Raw genomic sequence first — 24582 nt, forward strand, 5'->3', positions numbered from 1 at the left:
AATGGGACAGATGTAAAAGTTGTTGATAGTTAATTTTAATGCAAAGTGTTTTTTGTAGCAGATGAAAGTGAGTTAAAGATGAATGAAGATACTCACAAATTTACAATTTAGAGTTCAAAAGATAGGTATTTTGAAATCAGGAATGCATTTGTTCGCTTCTATATTCTTTTCTCATTTCTAAAGTGTTTCATTATTTTGATGAAAATTCCAGAAATGACTAGAGTCCCAGGCATGCTAGAAGTCTGGGGTAGGGGAGGAGATAAGTATGAGCATCAAGGGTCAACTTTGGAAGAAGACACAAAATGGACCTGGAAAGTAGGAAGAGAGACCAGACCTATGAGAGGGGAGGGGGAGGAAGGAGAGAGTCAGAGAGAGAGAGAGAGAGAGAGAGAGGGTGGGGGGAACAAGGAGCAGAGCAAGGAGCAGAGGAAAGAAGAAAGAGAAAGTGTGTGTTAATGGGTGGATAAGAATACATTTCAGAAAACACAACAGGAGGGTGAGTGGGAGGCTGAGCACAAAACACTGTATGAAGATATGTTGTTCAGACTTCACTCCTAAATTAAAAATAGCTAGAAGAGAACATTCTCATGGACATTCAAGGCCTTCCTTACCCTTTTGCGTGCTTCCTGCTCTTTGCCCCACACTGAGTTCTAGGCCTGTGTGTGGTCCCGGCCGTCACGCCCCAGCCCGGCCCCAAGAGGCCACCTGGAATCAGTTAGCACAGAGAGGCTGTTTCAGTGGAATTGTCATTCATCATCCTCAGTATTTTTAGCTCCCAGTCCCTGAAATAAGTGTGCGCTTTCTGCCTGGGGGGCCATTCTTCACTGCTCTACTGATTGCATGAAGTCTCCCGGCCACATTCCTATAAAGGGCGCCATCTGCCCTTTGCTTGATTGCCTTCAGAGACCAAGAGCTCACCCACTTCCCAGAAAACCCCATTCCTTTTTGAACAGTGTTGCATTGTAGACCATTCTGTGAGCCAAAATGAGACTCCTGGTGCTCTCTGTGCCATGGTCCTGGTTTGATCCTTTGGTGCCACCCAAAATAAAAGGATGTTTAATTATGAATTTTAGCAATAGGGAGTGATTTCTTGGAATTTATCCCAGTTTGAATGTGGAAGCAAGTTAGGACACATGCTGTGTCAAAGGTCAACATCCAAGATCAGACATCCCAACAGACAGCTGGCATAAAATGGCACCGCAAGAGAATATAAAAGAAAGCCTCAAGCCCTTCTTTGGGCACAGAGGATATCTCCCATTTCACCCCCTGCTCCCTTGCAGGATACTCTGCCTTTTCTGTTCTCAAGAAAAAGAAAAAGAAATTATCCAACTTAAACCTCTCATTTATAAAATGAGACACATTCAGAAAGGCGTAGTACAGTCACATGACTCTTAATAATGGGACCATGTTCTGAGAAATGTATCGTTGGGTGATTATGTCATGGTGTGGCCCTCTTAGAGTCTAACTGCACAAACCTACATGGTATCACCCACCAGCACACCTAGGCTGTGAGGTGTTGTCCATCAGAACCCTCAGTGTGTGTCATCCAGTGTTAAACAAAACAACACATGACCTGTCATCCCTGGATGTCTTCAATGCTGTACTAAATGAGGGGAGGAAAAACAGTGATTGCAACACAGTTCCTGCCCTCAGAGAGCTCACGGTCTAGAAGGAGGAATAGGCAAGGAAATCATCAACTACAACTCAAGGTGGTGTTGTAAGTGAACCCTAAGAATACAAGTGAGGGGAGGGGGTAAAAAAATGCAAGTGAGGGTCACATGGCCGGATTGTATCCATCAAAAAGCCTTCTGAAAGGAAACTGGTAGTTACCACTGACCCTACACCTTGATTATGCTCCATGCGTGGGCTGAGTGCTTTGGTTACTTGGTCATCATCACTCTGCACATCAGTCCTGTAAAGAATATGTTATACCCCTGTCACAGATGAAACAGAGACCTGGAGAGATTGAGCAGTTTTCTCCAAGTGACCCAACTGGTAGAGAGTAAAAGTGGGATATAAAACCAAGAATTTTTTTTTAAGATTTGTTTATTTATGCACACAAGAGCTGGGGTACAGGCCAGAGATGCAGGGGGTGAGAGGATCCAACAGAGACAGAGTGGGGAACAGAACAGACAGACTGACTGAAATACACTGCTGAAGGGAGCAGCAGATGAGACAGGAGAGGTCTGCCGTGCCATGTGGGTAGCTCCCTGGCCAGCCAGAGATTGAACTCATTCTGCAGAGATGGCAGTTAGCTTCATAGTGCTGATGCTTAACCCCTCGCGCCACCAGGGAGGCCCAATCTAATCTTTCTTTATAGCTGGGTAGTATTCTGTTGTGTATATAGACCACATTTTCTTAATGTTCTAACTTTTATCCTCACAACTGACTTATAAAATGATGTTAACAATTCTTCCTAATGGGAAATAAATCAATTCAGATCACCTTTGTCATAAAAAGAGAATTTACTCACACCGATAACTGAAAAATTCTGTAGCTATTGGTCTCTGAGGTTAGATTCAGGTGCTCTTATGACACTGTCAGAAATGTGTCTCTCTCTGCTCCTCAGCCCTGCTTTCCAGAGGAGATTTCACTCTCAGACAGCCATTCTCCTGAGGTCCTAATGGGTTAAGCGTTTATATTCTAGCAGCTTAGCAGCCCCATAAAATGAAACCACCTCAATCCTCAGAGTTTCAGAGAAAGCCCAGTGGTGTTTCTCGTTGGTCCATTTAGGTCACAGGCTCAGCTTCAGGCCAATCCCTGTGACTCCGACTGGGCAGTTGGGGATTAGATCTCCACCCGTGAGGTCAAATCACTGGGATAGAGGCCATTCCCCAATGGGAAAGAGAGGAAATTTACAGAAAGAGGAGACTGGGCCAGAGCTGCTCACAACCCCCACAAGTTATATACTACACATAGATACTAAGAATGCCTCCATTTTAGAGATGAACAAACTCAGGTACAAAAAGTTCAAATCAATTGTCTGAGCTTGTGCTTGCTTTGGCAGCAGATATACTAAAATTGAAACAATTGTCTCAGCTCACACATCAGTGATCATCAGAGTAAGTCATCAGTGATTATTGAGCCCAGGAAGTCTGACTCTATACCTCTTAATGCCCAGGTCACCTGCAAGGTACCTGACCTGCTCAGAATTTACCCACCTCAGCCCACAGTTAAGTCATAGTTCCTGCCTCTGTTGTATAAATCATGAGCTCCTGGGGACTTGGAGACCCAATGTCCGGGCAGCCCAGAATTGATACAGGATGGTTATGTGCTCATGTTGTTCTAACAATGCCTTCATCTGCACCCCTAAGTTCCCAGGTTTTCCATAACAGCCCCTAAGAATGAAAGGAGGTACAAAGGAGACCCAAGCACTAGAGGATGACTAATTCCCAGTTCAGTGAGGTGCTTTCCTGCCCCTGGTTGGAGAAGGGGGATTGCTAAGTGCTTCCTGGGAGGACTCATGTGTCCCACTTCCCAGGCATCCTTTAGGATGGGGTTTGACATATAAGAGCCCTTCTTTGGGGGGCAGGCCAGGAGCAGGAATCTGCAGTGTCAGCAAGTTCCTTTGCATCGTCCTGGTAAATTACAGCCCCGTTACTCTGCAGTTTATAGAGATCTCAGCGGCTCAGCTCATAATAAATGGGAGCGTGACTTGCAGGAGTCACAGCACCAAAGCTGCCTTTGGGTCATTTGGTGTTTTAAATTCGGCCTTCGTGCCTCTCCAGGGGCCCAGGCCTCATTCGGAAATGATTAACAACAGGGCTGGGTGCATTTGCCAAACAGCAAGCAGCCCTGAAGTCATCCAAGTTAATAGCAGGAGAGGGCTGGTGTGATTTGTAAATAACTACATGATTCACAGACTAAATGATACTAATAAGTGTTAGGAAATGCTTCTAGCCCCTTCTTGCCAGGGAGGTGAGACACTGTCAGGAACACTCTAAAGGACCAGTTACCCTCTTCCTGCTGTCCTGGTCATCTAAGAATTGAGGATGGCTTTCCTCCTGCCACTCAAGGATCACAGAGAACTGTACAGGGCAAGGGAGTTTATAGTGATGATGGTGACCACTGAGGCCATTAAAATGTGGTCAGAGGACCTGGAGCACCTGCATCACTGGGGAGCCTGTTAGAGATGAGTCCTCTTGGGTTCCACCCTAGGCCCACTGAATCTGAATTTCTGGGAGTGGCTCAGAATGCTTGTGTGTAAGCAAGCTCCTGTGCTCAGCCAGCCTGAGAGCTCTGCTGTGTATTAAGTGTGATTAAGCCTAAGCTCACATCCGTATTTTAGCCAAAGATCTGGAGCAGCAAACATCAGCTAAAAGGAAAACAAAAGAGCAGATTCATTAGTTGTTACCCTGCTTACAACTCCAGAATCAGCACTGATGGCCCCTCCGCTTTACTGGGACTTCCTTTCACAGCACAAGGACCTGGCAGACACTAGAGAAACCGCTGCATCTCTAGTAATTCACCCACCATGCATTTCCCAGGTCAGACCCACAGCGAATCATCAGGTTGGGATTTGTGTCTGCAGTTGATGAGTAATCCTGCCATGGAGAGTGTCATCCACGAATCTGCTAGTTGTTGTTACAGGAACAACAGAATAATGTTCATTCAGTGTTTTCCGTGCTTTTATTGAAAGCTTTGTATACAGCACCACTCTGCAAGTGAGAATAGTTCCCAGCTCCCACACGGCAGGGCAGACAGTGGTCTGATTAATACCAAGCAGGTTTCCTGGCCCTTAGGACATGCTGTCAAAAAATGAACTCAGATACATGCAAGTGCCAGACCCATGTGTGCATGTGCTTGCGCACGTGTGTGTGTGTGTGTGTGTGTGTGTGTGTGTGGTGACAAACCCTTTTCCATAAAGATGAGAGTCCAGCTGCAGGGACTCCCCAAAGGCTGACTGTACCCCTCTCTATTCCTCTCTCAATCTCCCTATAATCTCTCCTGATGAATATGAAGTGAACCCATTTCTCCATCTGTATCAGACATTCAGCAAGACCCTGTCACCAAAATCAGCATGTTTAATCACTTAGCAAATGCCAGACTCTACCTGGATGACTGTACCCCCAACCATGTTCTGGAGAAAAATCTTTCACTTTCATTCCCATTTTACAGTAAGAAAGTAAGGCGCAGAGAGGGTGGTAGCATTGCCTGGTGGCAGAGTCAAATTTGAATGTGAGCAGCCTGGCTCCAGAACTTACAGCCTCCACCACAATGCTTCACGTCATCTCTGAAACACTAAGTCTCCATTAGGTAGCTTTCTCTCTGTGTGTTTCAGAGACAGAAATGGAAGCCCAAAAAAGTTACATTACTCAGTGTTCTGCAGCTATAAGGGACTGATTGCCGATTCCATCCCAGGTCCATCTGATTCAAAAGTCCAATCTTCTCCCAACCCTCTATCCCCTACAATGCTGAGCTGGGCGTGGAAATATTCATGCACCTGCCACCTGCTACTGGGAAGATATTACCACAGCAGCTAGTAGTGGGGGTCCCGGTGCCACTGAGGGTGCCCCCAGCCTGGGACACCAAGAGCATGTGCTGAGCTCACAGCTGTGACTGGGTGTTCACCTTCTGACCTGTGCACTTCTGCTTCAGAACCCTCCATGGCAACGACATTTCCAGTGTTCCCGAAGGCTCCTTCAACGACCTGACATCTCTTTCCCATCTGTAAGTAACCGTATTTCTCCCCAGTGTGCCGCCACTCAAAACAGAAAATCATTCTAGCGCCAGAGATAATATTGTCACTATTCATGCATCAGCATCTGTCCTTTCACTATGCAGAGCATGTGACCTACCAAATGTACAGAATGTGACTTACCAAATACAGTGTGTGTTTTACCCAAAGCTACCCACTGGTGTGCTTTGTGCCCTAGGCAACAATTCTGTAAACAATGTCAATATTTACTAAGAACTAACACACAACTCTGATGTGCTAAACCCTTTAGATGAAGTACCTCATTTATTTCTTACAGCAGTAGGCATTTTATCCACTCATTGTGTGTAATGAAACTGAAACTGAGAAAGGTTGAAGAATATGCAGGTTGCCTGGCTAGTAAGGGACAGCTCCAGCTTTGCTTGGACTCCAAAGTAAATATTCTTTACCACTCTGCATCTGGTGCTCCTACCCAGTTTACATAGAAACTGATCCCCATAAATAGTCAGTGACTAGCTGAACGCTGCCTATCAAGCCAGTGACACATTGGACTGGACCCTGGTTTCCTAACTCCCTGATCAAACCTCCCTCCCCTGATTGTAGGGTCTCAGCTTTTTTTTTTATGGTTGTTGTTATTATTATTACATATGTCTGCCAGTAAAAACTTTTGTTTGTACCCCTACTCTATGTATGCATAATTATTTTCATATTGTACACTGTATATACTTCAGTACTAGTGTATTATGTGTGCTTGTCATAAAACATTCAAAAAATAGGAATGGTAAAGGATCTGATAAAAAAAATAATAAGCAGGCATTCTAATATTTTCTTCCTGAACGCCACTTTGGAGATGACCCTGCATTTTCAAGCTGAGTGGCATAAGGAGGAACACACTGCCCTCTACCCTCTTCAAATCGGTGGCTGGCGTAATAATTAGACTGACATGAGAAAGATTCGCAGGAAAAAAGCAGATGTGTTTATTTAATATCTTGCATAATGTGGGGATCTTTAAAAGGAAAAGGAAGACCCAAAGAAACCATTGCACCCAAACTCTTTTTACACAAAGAATGCTAAATAATATGACAAGACAAAGGGGCATAGCTGAAGGCAATAAACTGGGACAGTGAGGAGGAAATGTGTGGGGGAGCTAATGAGCTAATGCAAGACTGGGGATTGCTCGTACAGGTCCATTTCGGCACTGACTCACAGACTGGTGATAAAGGTGTTCTCCGCCTGCTACAAGGAGGGCACCTTCCTCATGAGAAATGTTAGGTACTACCTTTCAGTAGAAAGGAAGGACGTCAGGGAGCCCTTCCTACATCTGCTGTATCTCAGCTGACCTCAGCTCAACATAATAGGGCAAAGCAACATGGCGGGGGAGGGGAGGCATGTTCTGAAGCCGATCTTTGCCTAAAGCTGCTTCTAGATTGCTGGAGCCTGCTCAGCAGAGCATGTCCTCCCATGGACCTTCAGCAGGGCAAGAGAAGCAGATAATTAGAGCCTACAGATCGGGAAACTTCCTATAGCCAGAGATTAGGGTGGAGTTATGGAGTGATTCTTTCCAGAGTGAGAGCAATGGGGTGGGGCTAAAACATCTCAGGGATTGGGAGTACTGTATGGGGGCCACTGACTTTGATCCTGAGGGAACTGCTGCTCTGCTGGTCCTCAAGTCAGATACCCCCAGTCTAGCAAAGTCTGAAAATTCTGCTTTTCTGGAAGGCCAAGGGTAGGAGCCAAGTTGGGGGTGAAAGGGAGTCTGACGTCCTGCTCTGCCTCCTAGGGCACTGGGAACCAACCCACTGCACTGTGACTGCAGCCTTCGGTGGCTGTCGGAGTGGGTGAAGGCGGGCTACAAGGAGCCTGGCATTGCGCGCTGCAGTAGCCCCGAGCCCATGGCGGACAGACTGCTGCTCACCACCCCTACCCACCGATTCCAGTGCAAAGGTAGGTGCTGACCCCCTTCCACCCATCTCTGCCCCTCACAGGGTCAGAACTAAGCACCTCAGGAGATGTGACTTCTAACACCAGGGCCCTGTCTCTCCATGAGCCACACAAAGGCCAAGAGGCTGAAATTGATGAGGACTTGTCTCAAAGGCACCATTTGTCATTTTCCCACTCCCCCCAAGTCCCTTTGTGGGCATTTCTATGTATTCTTCATTGACTTTTTTTTTCTTTTTTGCGTAGTTGAGAAAAACTTTAACCTGTATTTTTATCCAATATGCTCACAACTTAAATACCTTCCCATTGTACTAGAGCAAACTTTTGGTCCATGAGATTTTGATGGAGCATCATTGTTGTGATAAAAATGAACAACTACTGCATTCTTATTATGTGGCTGGCATTATGTTAAGCATTTTTCATGTTCTATTTCACTTAATTCTCACTTTCCATACACTAATTTATTTAATCCCCTCACACCTTTATGAGGTAGATCATATTTTTAAAAATGAGAAAGCTGAGGCTTACTAAGGTTAAATAAATACCCAAGACCATACAGGAAGATCCCAGGTTTTTTTGATGCCAAAATGCATGCTCTTGACCACCACGCTGTACTTTTCCATCATAACCTCTTTAACCAATTCTTGGCTTTGAGCTTTTAGAGTATTTTCACTTTTTTCCTTTCCATTGATGCATCAAGGTCTTTCTCTACTTAAAATGATGGCCTTAGATAAAGTGTAGAGAACAGAAATAACAGCCAGAGTATCTGATCATTTTTAAGGTCTTCATACATATTGTGAAGTTGATTTCCAAAAAGGGTTATAACCACTTTACATTCCCCATGGTGACATTTGGGTATATTTTCCACCAGACTTTTGTATTATATTATCTCATTTGATAATCATTGCTAATTTAATAGGTTTAAAAAATAGTATGTCCTTAGATTTTTGTCTGTTATTTGGGGAGGAAATGGAATTTTTTTCCAAAATTTTCCATTTGTATTACCTATTTGTCTTTTAGCATCCTCTGTTCAAGAGCCTTAATGTTTATTTTGATATACAGATAAACTTGAAGTACTCTCTAAAACATTACTGTGTCCCTGGGACACACATTCTCCCTTCCCCCCAACCCCCCACCCCAGGTCAGAGAGTGTCTCTGTTCCCAGTGAAGCCAGAGTTAAGCTGGTGGGGAGGTGCTCCATCTGACCATTCAGCTCACCATGCCCACCCATGGTCAGACTCACACCCAGCTCCATCTCAACCCAACTCTAAATTGATGCCTATTATCCTGGCATCATTTAAAGCCTGGCCACGAAGCAGGGCCTGTTTTCCCAGGACACACCATCCAAGCCATCTGAGCAGCAGTGCACAGCCCCCTTGCAAAGCTCTGCACAGGGCCCCCTCCCTTCCTCCTGCCCTTACAGCTGGAGAAAGGAGGACACAGTCGGGACTGTCAAGGTTGCAAAGCCCACCTGAGTACAGGTTGCATCCATACTCAAAATCATTGCTGGGGGCCTCAGGGCCATTTCTTACCTCCCCTTGCTATGCAAGGGCTCAGCAGGACGGCTTCTGATGTGTGCCTTTGGCCCAGGAATGATGCCCTCCAGAGCCTGGCACAGACTCCCCTCCATGGGGATGGGTGTTGGAAGACAGAAAAATGAGAGATCCAACAGGAGCCTGCACCAAGCTTCCGGAACATAGAAAGATATACAAAGGGTTTCTAATTGTGCTGCATTGTTTGCAGATTAATACCAAAATCAGATCAGGCTAATTACAGTAATAGATTTGACTGCAGAAGTGCTTATGAATGATGCCCCACTGTGCTTTTTCCTTGCTGGACAATGGCAGAATTAATGAGACTCTAGCTGGACTGGGTGGTGCTGTCTGGAAGAACCAGCCACCCTCTGTGCGCGGAGATGGGGAGGGCTGGCAGCTTGGTGAAGCAGGGACCAGAAGAGAGAGATGACAGTGAGCCCACTTGGGGACCTGCCACTCACACTCTGGTTTTGTCGTTTAGGGCCTGTGGACATCAACATCGCGGCCAAGTGCAATGCCTGCCTCTCCAGCCCATGCAAAAACAACGGGACATGTAGCCAGGATGCTGTGGAGCTATACCGCTGTGCCTGCCCCTATGGCTACAAGGTAGGACCCCTAGCCCCACCATTCATGGCCTCAGGAAGGGCACTGTGCCCTGCCATGCCCCCTTCCAAGGCTAGGTCATCCTGTTTCACAGGTCACCCCAAAGTGGCATTTACTAGCAATACTCCTGGTCCCCCAAAACTTGTGGGGGCCGCCCAGTCATATCATGCCCATGCCAGTCACAGATGACCCCATGTAGTCTTGACAAACTGCAATAAGGAGGAAATGTAATATTTGTATTTTCTTTATTACACCTGGGGAAGTTAGGTCTCAAGACCTAAGTTTCACTCAAGAGTGAAAGTGCTTCCAAGTAGAGGCATCCCTTGATCCTGGCTTCCCTTCCAAGGGACTTGACAGATCCTGCACTGCTCCCCCACCTCTGCCCTGAGAACAGCCAATACCGAACATGTTGATTCCAGCTTGTGGGAAAGACAGGGATGGGGAATTAAAGGTTATGGACTGCCGATCCTGCCACACTGGTGATAGACACAGGGTTAGGGGTTTCCCAGAAATCCAGACTAATTCCAGAGCAAGACTTCCCTCCTCTCTTCTCACCCATCACTGCCTCTAACTCACTGTCCTTCTCACTGCTAACTTGTATAGCATGTGGACACACACTCTCCTTGGTATTTTATTGGTCTTTTCCTTTTAAACACCCACTATTTTTAAAAACCATTTTACAGACAGGGACACTGAACCTCAGGGTGTTGAAAGGACTGGACTCTGTGTCCCAAAGTAGGTTTGGGGTAGGACCCAGGGCCATTTGACTTCAAAACCTGCACCTTTTCCGCTGGGGAGTTTCCTGGATAGCAGAGCCCATCAAGTGCCCCCTCTGGGATCATAAGGCTGTGACTGGCTCTTCTTCCCCAGGGCCCTCCTGGCTCCCCAGATTCTAGCTCCCTCAGGCACCCATCTGAATACCAAAGCTAGCTGAGTTTCAAGATAGCCCCACCTCCAAGGAAAGTAAACAAGTGCTGCAGGCTGAGTAGGAGAGAGCTGGTATCCTGCCCTGTGCCCAGGGGGTAGTGTAGTGACAAGCTTGAAGAGCAGGCTCACTCTGGGGAGCTGGTGGCTTTATCAGCTATAGCCATGCTTCCAGCAGACAGTGTCAGAGTGCCACCTATGGGTCCTGGACGACCCATGGGCATTGGTAACAGGCAGCATGTTGCTGTGTCACCAGGGATTCTCGGACTGTGACACTGACTGTGAACTCTCAAAGACTGTCAGCTCTCTAAAACTGTGACATGGGAATTTGAAAATATTCCCAATTTGTATACACAGATAGTTATCTTTTTAAGCATCAGCTGTGCACCTGGCATGCAACTGGGCCTCATGCATTTATTTCTTCCTTTGATTTTGCAATCACCTTACAAGGCGAATGGTATCATCGCTATCTTAAAAATAGTCACTCCACATTCTGAATCTCACTTCCTTCTCTTTAAGCTGGCCTGGTAGGGCCTCCCCTGGTGGCGCAGCAGTTGAGCGCTGGGTTGCGAGGCTGCCCGCAGCCTCTGCAGTGCCAGTTCGATCCCCGGCCACTGGCGAGGGTCCCACAAAAAAAAAAAAAAAAAAAAGAATTAATTAAAAAAAATAAACTGGCCTGGTGAGTCTGAAAGTGGTAGAACCAGATCTTAAGACTCAGACTTCTTCCAACTGACACTAGTCAACACAATGAAACTGGCTTGGCCCTAAGGGTGAGTATATGTGCATCCACGGGCTCCCGCAAGGAACACCACTTGTGTGGGCTTCGCTCACAACTTTATGAACATCCTACAGACTTCAAGCAGATTTTAACCTTTAGGTGGTGATTGGGCCCAGGCAGGTCTGGAGTGCATGATGGTAATGATGATGGTTGTGATGGTGATGATAATGGTGATGGTAATGAGAAAAGTGATGATGGTGGTGGAAATGATATGTTGATATGTGATAATAACAGTGGTGATATGGTGATGGTGATAATAGTGATGGTGATAAGAATGGTGGTGGTAGTGGTGAGGATTGTGATGGGTTTGGTGATGATGATGATATAGAGATGATGGTGGTGATGGTGCGGATGATCATAGGAATGATGATTGCTATGACAACAGTAATAGCAGTCTGTGTTTATTGAGTATCTACTCTACTGATGGCGTGCTAAATAAAGTACATGCATTATCTTACATGTTCCTCATCAAACTCTACAAGACAGATCCTAAAATGACCATGTTACAGTTGAGGAAACCAAGAATAGTAAGTGAAGGAGCTGGGATTCAATGCTTCAGGGTCAATTGAATCTAAGACCCATGCTCTTGGCCACTGCCTTCACTGGCCATTGGCAAACTCTGTAATTGCAAGGGCTGAGAGTGAGAATCATTTAAGACCTGTCTGAATCCCCAGGACTAGAGAACACCGCTCTCTTTTGCAGGAAATTTGGTACTCAGCCATTCAGTCAGTAACTGATTCTCTAAACCTCCCTTTCCCCACTGAAAATGGGAATCTTCACCCTTACCTACAGAGCTCTTGTGAGCACTGAAAGGGTTCACGCAGGTGCTTTGCTGACCTCAGTAGGTAGATTCAGTGGACACTTCACAAAGGATAATTGTCTCACCACTATTCTAAGATTGTGGGAAATAAACTATAGTTCGATTCATTTTCAGCCATTTGGCATCATGTATATATGCTCAGTGTCTCAGGACAGTGCTTCTCACTCTCTAATGTGCACTAGCATCACCGAGAGACTATGTGAAAACAGAGGTTCCAATTCATTAGCTGGGAGATCAGGCCTGACACTGCATTTAGAACAAGCTCCCGGGGGATGCCAGCACTATGAGTCCATGGACCACACACTTGGAGTAGCAAGGTTGCAGGGCAGCCCTCCTGACCCCATCTCAAAGAGAGGTTCCCAAGGGGGTAGCAGTTCCCAGTTCTCTCTAAAGGAAGCCAGCTCAGGAGTCCAGCCATGCCCCCCCTCCCCCCCCCCCGCCTCTCTCTTACACACACACACACACACACACACACACACACACAGGAAGGGAAGTGAAGGGAGGAAGAGGACTAAGGAGCATTACAAATCTAGTAGATTTGCACAAAATGAGGCAGAGGAGATTTGAATTGAGCTCATTTGCAAGGCACTGACAATGGGGAATATCTGTCAAGAACTTGTACAGTGAGAGAAATCCCCACCTCCAGGCCCAATTACCATGTCCTCAGGTGCTAGGCTCAGCCTCCTGGGAGTCTGTGCTCATGAGTTACTCAACAGACACCAGGAAGTCCCTCTCCACCCCCACCCCCAGACAACAATGCCACCTGAGGTCCCTGACACTTGAGGGATCTCCTGTGCAGAGAGACTGATCCTGCTGCGTGCTAAGGAGGACCTGCCTTGACGCACTCAGGTTTCTCCTGTTCTGTCTTCAGCATCTGCTCATTTGACACACACACAAACATACACACATACACACATCATTCCCTAACTCCATTGCATAGGTTGTGTTATCCCATTTTATAGATAAGAAAACCATCTCTCAAAGAGAACTGATCATTCCCTCAAGGCACAGAACAGTTGGACCAGAATAAGCTCTTAGACCTGTGAGCTCCATAGCCCTAAATGGAGAGGGTAGAGAAAAAGGCCCACACAGCAGTTCCAGTGCTGGTCTTACTAGGACATTTGGCCTCAGCTGCTGCCTGTCGCACTTACTGCTGCAAGATCTTGGCTGAAATACCTCGTGTTTCATGTCTGCCTTCCCTAGCTCTAAAGATGGGGCTAGAACAATCATTCCAATCTCCTATGGTTGTTGTGAACATTATATAACTATGAATATAAAACACTTAGCATGAGCCCTAGACCAAAAATCCATATGAGTGGGAATGAGACCTGGAGTTTCTATTCCACACTCTGACTTTCTAAACAGGATCCCAGTTGCTTTGGTTTAGGATAAACCCAGATCCTACCCCAAACTGCTTTTTCCTCCCCTTTAGGAAGCCCCTGACTTTCTCTTTATCTGTGATGGAACATAGAAAGAACCAGACAGATGTAGCTGTCCCCTCTGGCTGCTGGAGACTAGGCCTGGGGCTTGGGCATTTGAGGCAATAGGAAGCAGGCAGTGCACAGCAGAGGCCTGGGCCCAGCTGGCAGTGGCCTCCCAGCCAGGAAGCCCAGTCCTGCTCTGTCACAGGCACTGGAGGCAGCAGAGCATGGAAGAGGCTTTTCTCAGGAAGATGGCAAGCAGGTGGTCTAGCAATAGGAGGGAACCTATGATCACCCCTGCCTGCCATGAAGCCCACACCAAGCCCACATCCCCAGAGCAAATGGCATGGATACCACCAACCCCACAGGTCTTCCCAAGTGCTACAGAAGTCTCTATTAAATGTCATCAATTGGTTCCTGGAAACTTCTACTTTATGTGAGACAATACATAATGAGACCTAATTGACCTTAGGCTAATGGACAGACATGGAATTAAGTTCCTACAGCATATTTCTGGTCACACAAGCGTCCCACACCTTTAAATAAAGACCCCAAACACTAGTTGTTGTTTTTTTTTAAATCAAATTTTAATGACTTGCCATTTGTTTACAAAACTGCATAATTTAGGGACTACAGCTTCACCCTTCAGTATGTACACATGCTTCATTCACCCTCCACCAAAGCTCCAGTGCTGGTGCCCTCTCCCATTACCCCCTGTGTTTCCTCCTTACCCTTCCTGCTAGTAACTACCATAATTTTCAGAATCAAAGAGTTATTTTTGCTGTGTTTTGCAAGTTTGTCTTCTTTGATTATTTATATTCCACAAATGAGTGGAGTCATTATTGGCATAATGACTTCCAGTTCCATTTGCTTTGTCCCCAGAGGCCCTTTTTCTTCATTTTTAATAGCTAAGTAGTATTCCATTGAGTGTCAATTCCACAATTTCTTTATCCAGTAGTCTGTTGAGCATTTAGGTTGATTCCATGTCTTGGCTATTGTGAATAATGCTGCTCTGAACATAGGGGCTCATAAATCTTTTTGTATTAGTGTTTTCATATTCTTTGGATAAATACCTACAAGTGGGTCATATGGTATTTCGACTTTCAGTTTTTTAATGAATTTCCACACTCTGTTCCATAGACATTGCTCCAATTTACATTCACACCAACAGTGAGTGAGAGTTCCTTTATCTCTACCTCCTCTATCTGTACCTTCTCACCAACACTAGTGTTTTTGATATCAACAATTCTCACAGTAGTGAGGTGGTGCCTCATGGTTTTTATTTGCATTCCTTTTATAATTTATTTTAAACATTTTTTTCTTGTGCCTGTAGACCATCTCTGTCTTCTTTGGAGAAGTGTTTATTTTGGTCATTTGCCATTTTTTGATTGGGTTTCAGTTGGGTTTTGATTCTTCATTTGTAGGAGTTCATTATATATTTAGGAATTAACCCCTTGTCAGGTGTGTGATGTGCAAATATCTTCTCCCAATCCTTTTTGTTTTCATAGTGATTCCTTTCACTGTACAAAAGCTTATAAGTTTGACGTAGTCCCATTTATTTTTTCTTTTGTTTCCGTTGCCATTAGAGTTGAATCCCCAAATATATCTCTGAGGTTGGTGTTGATTATTGTATTATATATGTTTTCTTCTATGTATTATATGGTTTCAGGTATTATATGCCAAGTCTTTAATGCCTAGTGTAATTCTCATAAGAACCCTATAAAGTCAGCTTAGAAAGGTTAGACAAGATGCAAGATGAAGGACAGACAACCAGAAAGAGAGGAACCTGGGATGTGAAATCAGGTTTTCCCTTACCCAAAGCCCATGTTCTTGCGCTGCAGTTTAGGATTTAGAGAAGGGTATGAGTTCTGAGAAGTGATGAAGCTGGGGTCCAGACTCCTCCCCATTTCTCCATTCTCATGTAGGATGACCAGAGGCCAGGGCTTCCTCTATCTCTTGAGTCACAAAACAGGCAGGACCCAGGGCATCCTTATAGCCAACCAATGCTGGGAACTCAGAGGGGTCTCCTGGGTCATGGATGCCACTGAAAGTTCCCTAACCAGGGGCTTTTATCTCTTCTGCTCCTCAGGGCAAAGACTGCACCATGCCCATCAACACCTGCATTCAGAACCCCTGTCAGCATGGAGGCACCTGCCACCTGAGTGAGGCCCACAAGGATGGCTTCAGGTAATGACTCAGCCTGGGGTCTTCCCTCCCCTGAGGATTTCATGAGCAGACACCTAGGGAAGAAGCATAATTGTGCTCACTGAGGACCTACTGGATGCCCACAAGTGTGCAAAGCCTTTTATGTGAATGATTTCAAGGTTCTTCACACCTCATAAAGGAACTGCTATTATCTTTATTGTACAGATGGCAAAATTGAGGCACCAACAGGATATGTCCTTTGCCCACAGTTGCATGGACAATGAGCATCGGTGCAGGGATTTGACCTCCAGTAGTCTATTCTAGAACCAGGAAAACTACCAGGGAAGCTACAGTTGACGGCTAAAGTCAGAGAAGGATGGGATGATAACCAAAGACCCACAAGCCTAGAAAGTCCGCCACTCTTATCCGTGTGATCAAAAACCATAATAGGTAGACACTGATCACACTGTTATGGGTCTCATGGTCAAATATGATCTCATTTAAATCTACACAGTGACTCTAGCTGGTGCTGGTAGGTAAATCCCCATTTAACAGGTGAGAAAGCAGAGGCCCAGAGATTGATTTGCTCTAGGTCTCATATCATGACACTGTTCTGCGTCTTCCAATCCTGCCCTAGCATTAAGAGCTAGGAAGAAATGGGGTTAGAAGCCACTTCCATTTTCTCACCCCTATCTTGAGACTGGGTCTTCTGGGCCTCTGCCAAACCTCAGGGCCCCTCCTGTTTCCCACCCTCCCCCAACTGCTTTCAGGGGCCTAATTCCCCAGCCCATGACCCTGGTAAAGCAGGCCTGTGGGAACCAGCTCTGTTGGTACCCCCAGTGAGCCAGCTGAGTAGGTGGCAGTCCTCAGCTGTAAAGTAGGGGCACCCAATGCCAAGCTCCATGTAGAAGGCTAAGAGCTCAGGTTGCAAACAATTAATTATGAAAGGCACTCTGGCCGGAGGCTGCTGTGTGGTCTGTGAAAGAAATCAGACCTGGGCTCTTGGTTCTCCTCCGCAGGGAACCAGCCGCCCCTGTGACCACCTGCCAAGCCAGCCCCATCAAACTCTGACTCTTGGAAAGTGAATTTCAAGGCAGAGTTTGTTTTCCTGCCTGGGGCCAGCCAAACCACCCACTCCTGCTTTCTCGATGAAAGCAGGGGTGAGGAGAAACCACAGGGAAATCTCACCAAGGTGGCCACGGTCTCAGACAGGAAACACACCTCCAGGGCAAAACCTGGCTCTGCCTACCCCGCCCAGCTATGGGGTTGGCAAAGGGAGGAGTGCCCCCTGCACGCAGGTGCTTCTCCCCTCCAGGTTGGAGGGACTGGTGATTGGGAGTACCAGGCTGATTTCCACCCTGGCTCGTGGAAGATATTCCAATGAACTGGAAAATTTTTAGGGCTTAATTTTCAAAGGATAGAGTCCAGATCTCCAGGATTAGGTAAAGTATGGATGGTTAGAGCAAAGAGGCCCAAGTACCGGGGCTGGCACAGCTCCCAGGGAGCAGGGAGCCTCTCCCCTTTCAGGTCAGAGCCTGGTGGGAAGACAAAGGGAAGAACAGCTGTCAGGAATGCTCTGCTCCCTTCTTCCCTCCTGCACTAGTTTCCCAGAAACTGCCCTGCAAAATGTCCCAGACTGGGTGAAATGGATGCTCGCAGTTCTGGAAGCCGGCAATCCACAATCAAGGTGTCAGCAGGGCTGTGCGCTCTCTCAACCCATGAGGTGGGCCCCTCCTGTCCACTTCCTGGCTTCTGGGGGTTGCTGGCAATCTCTAGCATACTTGGCTTGCAGCTGCATCACCCCATCTCTGTCTTCATCATCACATGGCATTCACTCCATGTCCCTTCATATGGCTATCTTCTAAGGACAGCCATCATATTGGATTTGGAACCCCCCTACTCCAGTGTGACCCCATCTTACATTAACTAATTACACCTGTGTTGTTGGGAGTTAACACTGAAATATTTCAGGGAGACACAATACAATCCAACCCCTAGCACCTCTTCTGGAAGCATCAACTACCCCCCTACACTGATGCTTCTCCAATTTTGACACGTGTCCACTCACAAGAAGGGCAAAGGCTGTCAGATCTGGCCAGGCAGGAGACCAAGAAGGGAGATGTGACCTGTCCTAAGTCCCACAGCTGACTAGGTGATATGTGACTAGATGATCCTTGGCAACCACCACCCCCCCCAGCCAAGGCTTCCAGTGAGGACAGGAGATATTAGCCTCCTTCCCCTGCTCTGTCCACTCCATCAGCTACCTCACTCCCCTGATCCATCCCTCTGCCCCACTTTCCCATGATCCCCAGGCCCTGGGGATAGCCATAGTGACCCACTTCAGGAAACCAGGCAATGTTAAGATTTCTGGTCTCAGAAAACCCAGCCCTATGTGGCTCTTTCAAGAAGTAGCTTTTTTCCTATAAGACCAGGGTCCAGAACAGAAAAAAGGAACAAGATTCATGTTGCTGTACCTCAAGAGCTCAGGTCCTGGGGTCCCCTGGCCTTTGTTGAAAATGTGATATTATTTTCCAGTTGTAGAGGAAGGGGGTTATATAGGAGTCCAGAGCCACAGAAATCCACTTCTGTTAGTTATGTTTCATTTTTTAGCTAAATCCCAAATCACAGCAGTCTCTCATCAGAGAGGCCTACAATTCTAGGTCTGATGCTGGACACATTTTCCTGGATGGGGCTTAAATTACTGGTCAGTGGATTGGGCCTAAGAAAGAGTAACTTTCACCTCTGTTCTCACTTAGGGGTTCTCTTAATCAGACACTCGTCTCCCACCTGAACCCTCTAGAACGCCCAATACACTTTCTTGTCTGCCTGGCCTGTATCTGTTCTGATTTATTTTGCAGCCCTCATCCTGGGGATGTGGCCAAGATAGGGCAGAGGGCAGGAGAGTTGAGGGTTTTATTCAGGAGATCTAACGCTCCAGAGACAAATGGAGGAAATGCATCATGCTAATCTATGATGTTTTAAGCCAAGTTCACGCAAAGCCTCAATCCTGGCAACAGAAGGGGCCTCTCACTTCACCCCCCTCATTACCCAGAAGTTGGAGGGAGCTTGGAAATAGGAGAGTCGCAGGACAAGGAGAAATGGCATCCCTAGGGAAAGATTTGGCTGGTTTTGTCTAGAACTAAAGTGGTCTAGCATGTTCTGAGCATTTTCGTGGTGCTCTGTACCCTGGTAACTGTTTTACTTGTATAATCTCAGTTAATCCCTAAACCACCCTGGGGGTAAAGATTGTTACTCCAGCCCATAGATGATGAAGCTGACACACAAAATTCAGTTTATTTTCCAAGGTCAGATAACTAGGGAGTGGCAGGCCAGAACTCATCCCCACAAAAGTGGATGCAGATCTTAGCCGCTCTGCCTCCTCTTGCTCAAGAGAAGTCCCTGGAAGGGGCTGTTTGTCACCCTGTTTCTCATTCTGTTTATAAAAGAGACTATGCCTCTGACGAGCCAAAGGCAGGGAGGCTTAGAAGGCAGCTGGAGGGACTTGAGCTAGATCTGGCAGACCACTTCCAGCCCAGGCATGGTGAAGGAGGTGCTACTGCTGGAGATCGGCTCCCCATCACCACCTGCCAGGCAACTATCCAGGCTGGGGAGGGGGTGGAATACTATTGCCCAAAGGAGGGGACTGGATGAAATGGCTTCCTAGACTCCAAAGGGTCTTCCCTGTGTCCGAAGTGCTGCCTTGGACCTGACTAATTAATCCTATTTCCTACCCCCCATCTTCATCTCTCCTACTCCCCTCCACCCTACTCCCTGTTCCCTTCCTCTCCTCCTACACACCCCCAAAGCTGCTCCTGCCCTCTGGGCTTTGAGGGGCAGCGATGTGAGATCAACCCTGATGATTGTGAGGACAACGACTGCGAGAACAATGCCACCTGTGTGGATGGGATCAATAACTACGTGTGTGTGTGCCCACCTAACTACACAGGTAAGGTCCCGGATGGTTGACGTGGAGGGCGGGGGGTGGGGGGGGGGCGTGTCACACACTGGGCGAATACCTCTTCCTTAGCTTCTTTCAGGGACCCCACCTCCTGCCCACTGTGGACAGACCCGGATCCCCAACCCCATGCTCTGCCATGAGGGCCCACCCAAAAGTCTTATCAGTTTGCTTTTCCAGCCCTGCCACCCCCATCCAGCAAACCATAGATCCTCCCCACTTTGAAACAGGCCCCCAGTCTCCTTTCCACTGTCAGCGCAACTAGATGATGCCATCCCCTCCTCTGAGGCCCCTTGGTACTCGAGGCTGGCCGAGAGGTGGTGTGTTTATTATGCCCTATTCAGATCGAGCCAGCCTCCTCTGGAAATCTCCATTTTCCAGACACTCAGCTAGGAATTGGTGACACAAAAATGAACAAGATAATTTCTTTTAATGAGATGCTCATTGTGAAGGAGACAGAGACATGTGTTCAGTAAAAGAAAGAATACCATTAGCCCAGGGGGGCATGGGGTCACGGAGGAGGCAGCTAGCCAGCCTGAGAACAAAGGGAGGCTCCAAACGGGAGGTTATCATTCTACCTCTGCCCCCCCCAAAACACAGCACCATTATTTCCAGTATTAACAGCCCTAATGAGGACAGTTAAACATACCTTGAGGTTGTAAAGCAAAATGCCCCCCCCCACCCCCACACCCGGTGGAAACATAGTCAACACTGTCACTGAGTCATCCTAAAGTTCCCAAACTGGAACTGAGCTGTTCCAGGTCCCAAGCTGGAATTCCATAAATTCCATGGATTGAGGAAAAATCTCCATGGGCAAAAAAGCTTGGGAAATACTACATATAAATATAATCCTCTTCTTAGAGATTTTTCATAAAAATAAGCATTTTAAAGGGTCTGAAAATTCCAACTCAAAAGAGAACAATTTAACTTTGTTTAAGCCAGCAGTTCCCAAACTTATTGGATCTCAAAACCCCCTGCTAGCTTACCCCACAACTCCTTTGGCAACCCAGCAACCTTTTATTGAAAGAAACATATTTGGGGAAATAGAGGCAAGGTGACAAGGGAGACAGTGCAAGCCTTTTGGAACCTGACTTGGATGTCAGGAGCAAGGTGGGCGGTGGCAGATGTGCCAGAGGGATAGACACAGTCCTGCAGAGGGAGACGCCCGGTAGCCCCCACAGTCCCTCACAGTCCTGCTCCCTGCAGACCTCTAGCCCCACAGCCAGGTCTCCCACCCCCATACTCTTGGGACTGCTGAAGTATGCTAAGGCCAGTGAGAAAACCACCTGGCCTCCAGTGAGAAAACCACCTGGGTCCCTAGGAGGGCTTTGTGCAGAAAAAGCTGCCACTGGTCTACTTCCCCTAGGACAGCTTCCACCTTTCGCTTGCTTGTAGGCAAGCACTCCATTCGCAGCAGGCAACACTTGCTATGCACTTCCTGTGTGCAAATATTTGAAATAGCTACTAGAGAGACAAAGGCCAAGATATGCTCTTAACCCACTGGGGCTTTTGGTCCTAAATAAGGGGGCTTGCCATACAGAACCAAACCATTGGCCCAGAAGGACTTGCTCACTGTCAGAAGAGAGACAAGTCAAGATCCCAGCAGTTCAGAAGGACAAAACACAGGGGTTCAAAATAGGGCTGGGCCAGAGAAGGGGCTTGAACTGAATTTACTGAGAGCAAATGAGCAGTGGGGAGCAAAGGGAAGGTGCTAAGGAGACACTGACACCTCAGTTTCTTGCCCCTGTGGACAACCCCTGGTGTCTACTTGACTAGGGGTCCACTTCTGATTTGTGGCACTTTATTCCTGAGAATGGACTGTCATGGTTTGGCCTGTCCCACACAGAGACTAGTTCTCTTCTCTGTGTCTCTCTGGGGGAGATGGAAGAGGAGGGGGCAGAGAAAGAATACAAGGTGTTCTGTGGCCTTAAGTGGCTGATGGTAGTGTGGGGGGCAGGGCCCCTCCCAGACTGGGATAGGAGGAAGCTTGTCCCCATCATGGCAGGGGACAGAGTCTGGGACTGTGTCTGTCTGTCATTCACTCCCCAGCCATCTCGGGACCTTCCTGTGTCCTGTCTCCTGGGAGCCTTCTCCTGCCCCCATTTCCTGGCCTGGAGAAAACTCCCGTTGTTAGAAGTTGTCCTTTTTTAGATCACTCTCCACCTGACTTGACCCAGTAGAATCTGAGGAAAGACAAAGCTCAGAAGCATACCTGCCACTGACCCCCCCCAATCTGGGCTTGCTGGGGAGCTGCCCACCTGTCCCACCTCCCACATCCCTACATCACATTTTCAGGTAGTGTGAGCTTTGGGGGCTTCTGTGCAAGGGCATCCCTGAGCATTTATGACCCATTGGTGGCATAGGGACCTCAAAGAGATCAGAACCCCAAATTCCTTTCCTTTTTCCCCTCTGAGGAAATCCAAGGGGCTTACTGGTCTGTGCCAGGCAGGCTGTGCTGTTGGAGCCTGTCTGCACCTCTAGGACCTCCCCCCCCCCACCTCCCCACAGGCTTCCAATGTTGTCACACTTACATCTCTGTGTGGTGATTGCCTGCTTCCTTGTCAATCCCCCATTCACTGGGTCATGGGGAAGGACAGGAGAGTCATGTGTGCCCCCATCACGCAGGACGTGCTCAATGCATGGAATGAAATGAAGCATAACCATAGCCCCAGGCCAGGGCCAGACACCCTGTGGCAGCCCCTGAATCATCAAGTGAAATAGCCAAAAGAGGGTGCTACAGAGCCCAGGGAGATCCTGAAATCTTCCCACTGTCACTGCTAAGGAAACTGAGACAAGAACCAGGAGAGAGGAAGGCCAAATGTGTAAATGCAGGACTGCTGCTGTCCATGACCTTCTGTAGGGGGCTGGATAGGTCTGATCTTCTGTCTGGGGTGCCCCCCACCCTCCCCACTGAGGCCCAATTCTCCACCCACCCCACCAGGTGAGCTATGCGATGAGGTGATTGACCACTGCGTGCCTGAGATGAACCTCTGTCAGCACAAGGCCAAGTGCATCTCCCTGGACAAAGGGTTCAGGTAAGCCTTCATGTGCCCCCACACACAAGGACCTGAGCGCTCGGACTGACTGTCTGAATTTGAACAGAGGCTCTGGAGTTTTCTACATCTCTAGTCCTCATATTCAGTCTGTATGCCTTTTGCATGTTCATTATCATGTACTTCTCTCTCTGACTGGTTATGGTCTAATTCTCTGTCTCTGTTTACTTATGTGCATGTCTCTGTGGGTGTCACTCTAAGTGTTTGTCTAGGTAGATCGATTGATCAATTGATGAAGGGGGGAAGGGAGGCAGTCAGAGGGATAAGGAGAAGAAAGGAGTTTGGATCCTACTCCCTCCTCCCCACCCCTGTAGTGTCTCTCTGATTTATAATTGCTTGTTGATTTTGATTTTTGCTTTAATATAATTAGTCTTTTTCCTGGTCCTTTATTTATGTTTTCTAAATTCCTGCTATGAGTGAGACCATCAAATTAAAAAAATTAATAAGAAAAAAATAAATTTAAAAAATAAATAAACTTAGTTTCCCCACCCCCCAAAAAAAATAAAAAGGGGGAGTTCTCTCTCTTAATCTCTCTCTCTCTTTTCTCCTCCTTCCCTTTCTCCATCCCCTTCTCAGCATATCTTTCTCTCCAGAGCTAGAAAAGCAGAGCGATCCCACTGAGCAAGCCATTTTCAAAGGCTGTTTCATCACCTTCCCAATTCTTAGATCCAAGAATCTAAGAACTGTGGGTTCACCCGTCTGTCCTCAGAACCCTATTGTGTTGAATGCAGAAGCAACTGCACAAGGTTCTGATTCCTCCCCCACAGGCTCTTACCAGGAGAAAAATGCAATACAGAGCAAACATTTAGAAAAGAAGGAATGTCTGGGTTTCTTGATCTGGCCCTAATGACTTCTGGGATGATGAAGAGGGCAAGAAGAAGCTTCTAGAACAGAGAGGGAAACCTGCCCACCTTTAGGAGATGGGAAATGAGGCTAGAGCCAAAAGTTGGATGGAATTTGGATGGGCTGAGAGAAGGGCCTCACGGGTGGAGGGGAGCCTAAATAATGAGGGGGTGAAAGAGGACCTGTCTTGTCTTACATTTTCCTTTCCTGCTTTGACACCCCAAAACTAGACCATACTACCAGAGAAAATGCAAGATGTGTGTGAGTGCCTCTGGTTTGGCTGAGAGCAAAGGAAGCTCAGCCCACCCTCATTCAAATCTGCCTTTATCTGCCTCCAAACTCCTAGGGTGTGCCAGGAGGGGCTGTCAGGCTGTGGAATTACAAAGTATGAGAGCGAGGAAAGCCTCCAAACCCCCTCACCAGCACCTCTGGCTTTTCCCATCACAGAATTCGACTTCAGTGCAGGGCTGCACTTTAACTGAAGAACTTAATGAAGAGCAAAGGGGAAGGAATACGGGTGTAAAACACCACTTGACCCCAAAGCAGAGCAGACTGAGCCCACGAGCAAAGGGGCAATGATGGTGACTAGGGATTTGAGCTCTGAAGGATGGGTAGAATATCATCCCGTGAAGCTCAGTGGCACTCCGGGCTGAGTGGACAGCAATCTCAGAGGACACTGGCTTGATGGAGAACAGTGAGCATGAAGGCAGGACAGAAATGGTCCCGGATGCAAGTCTGGCCTGGGTGCTAGGGAGTTGAAGCTGGAGACAAACAGCCAGAGATGCTTTATCCCCGGAAACCTCACTCTACTGTAATCAAGGCCCCATGAATTCTAGGACAAAATAGAATAGAAAGAAACCAGTCTAGTTTTCACAACTTAATATAATTATTTACATCTCCTAGAATCTTGA

General features: G+C 47.2%; 1 protein-coding gene across 2 annotated transcripts in view; it reads left to right on the plus strand.

Annotated features, from left to right (window-relative positions):
• Positions 1-24582, plus strand: part of SLIT3 (slit guidance ligand 3) — a 610824-nt gene that overhangs the window by 557271 nt on the left and 28971 nt on the right. For both annotated transcript variants that reach the window (XM_054691197.1, XM_054691196.1), the window contains exons 24-29: positions 5599-5670; positions 7437-7600; positions 9611-9735; positions 15765-15862; positions 19627-19766; positions 22717-22810. In XM_054691197.1, coding sequence (XP_054547172.1) covers positions 5599-5670; positions 7437-7600; positions 9611-9735; positions 15765-15862; positions 19627-19766; positions 22717-22810 — 693 coding nt within the window. The remainder of the gene's footprint in view (positions 1-5598; positions 5671-7436; positions 7601-9610; positions 9736-15764; positions 15863-19626; positions 19767-22716; positions 22811-24582) is intronic.

This window comes from Talpa occidentalis, unplaced genomic scaffold (genome assembly GCF_014898055.3).
Source record: "Talpa occidentalis isolate TD23 unplaced genomic scaffold, MPIMG_talOcc4v2.1 talOcc4.9, whole genome shotgun sequence".
NCBI classification, from domain to species: Eukaryota; Metazoa; Chordata; class Mammalia; order Eulipotyphla; family Talpidae; genus Talpa; species Talpa occidentalis.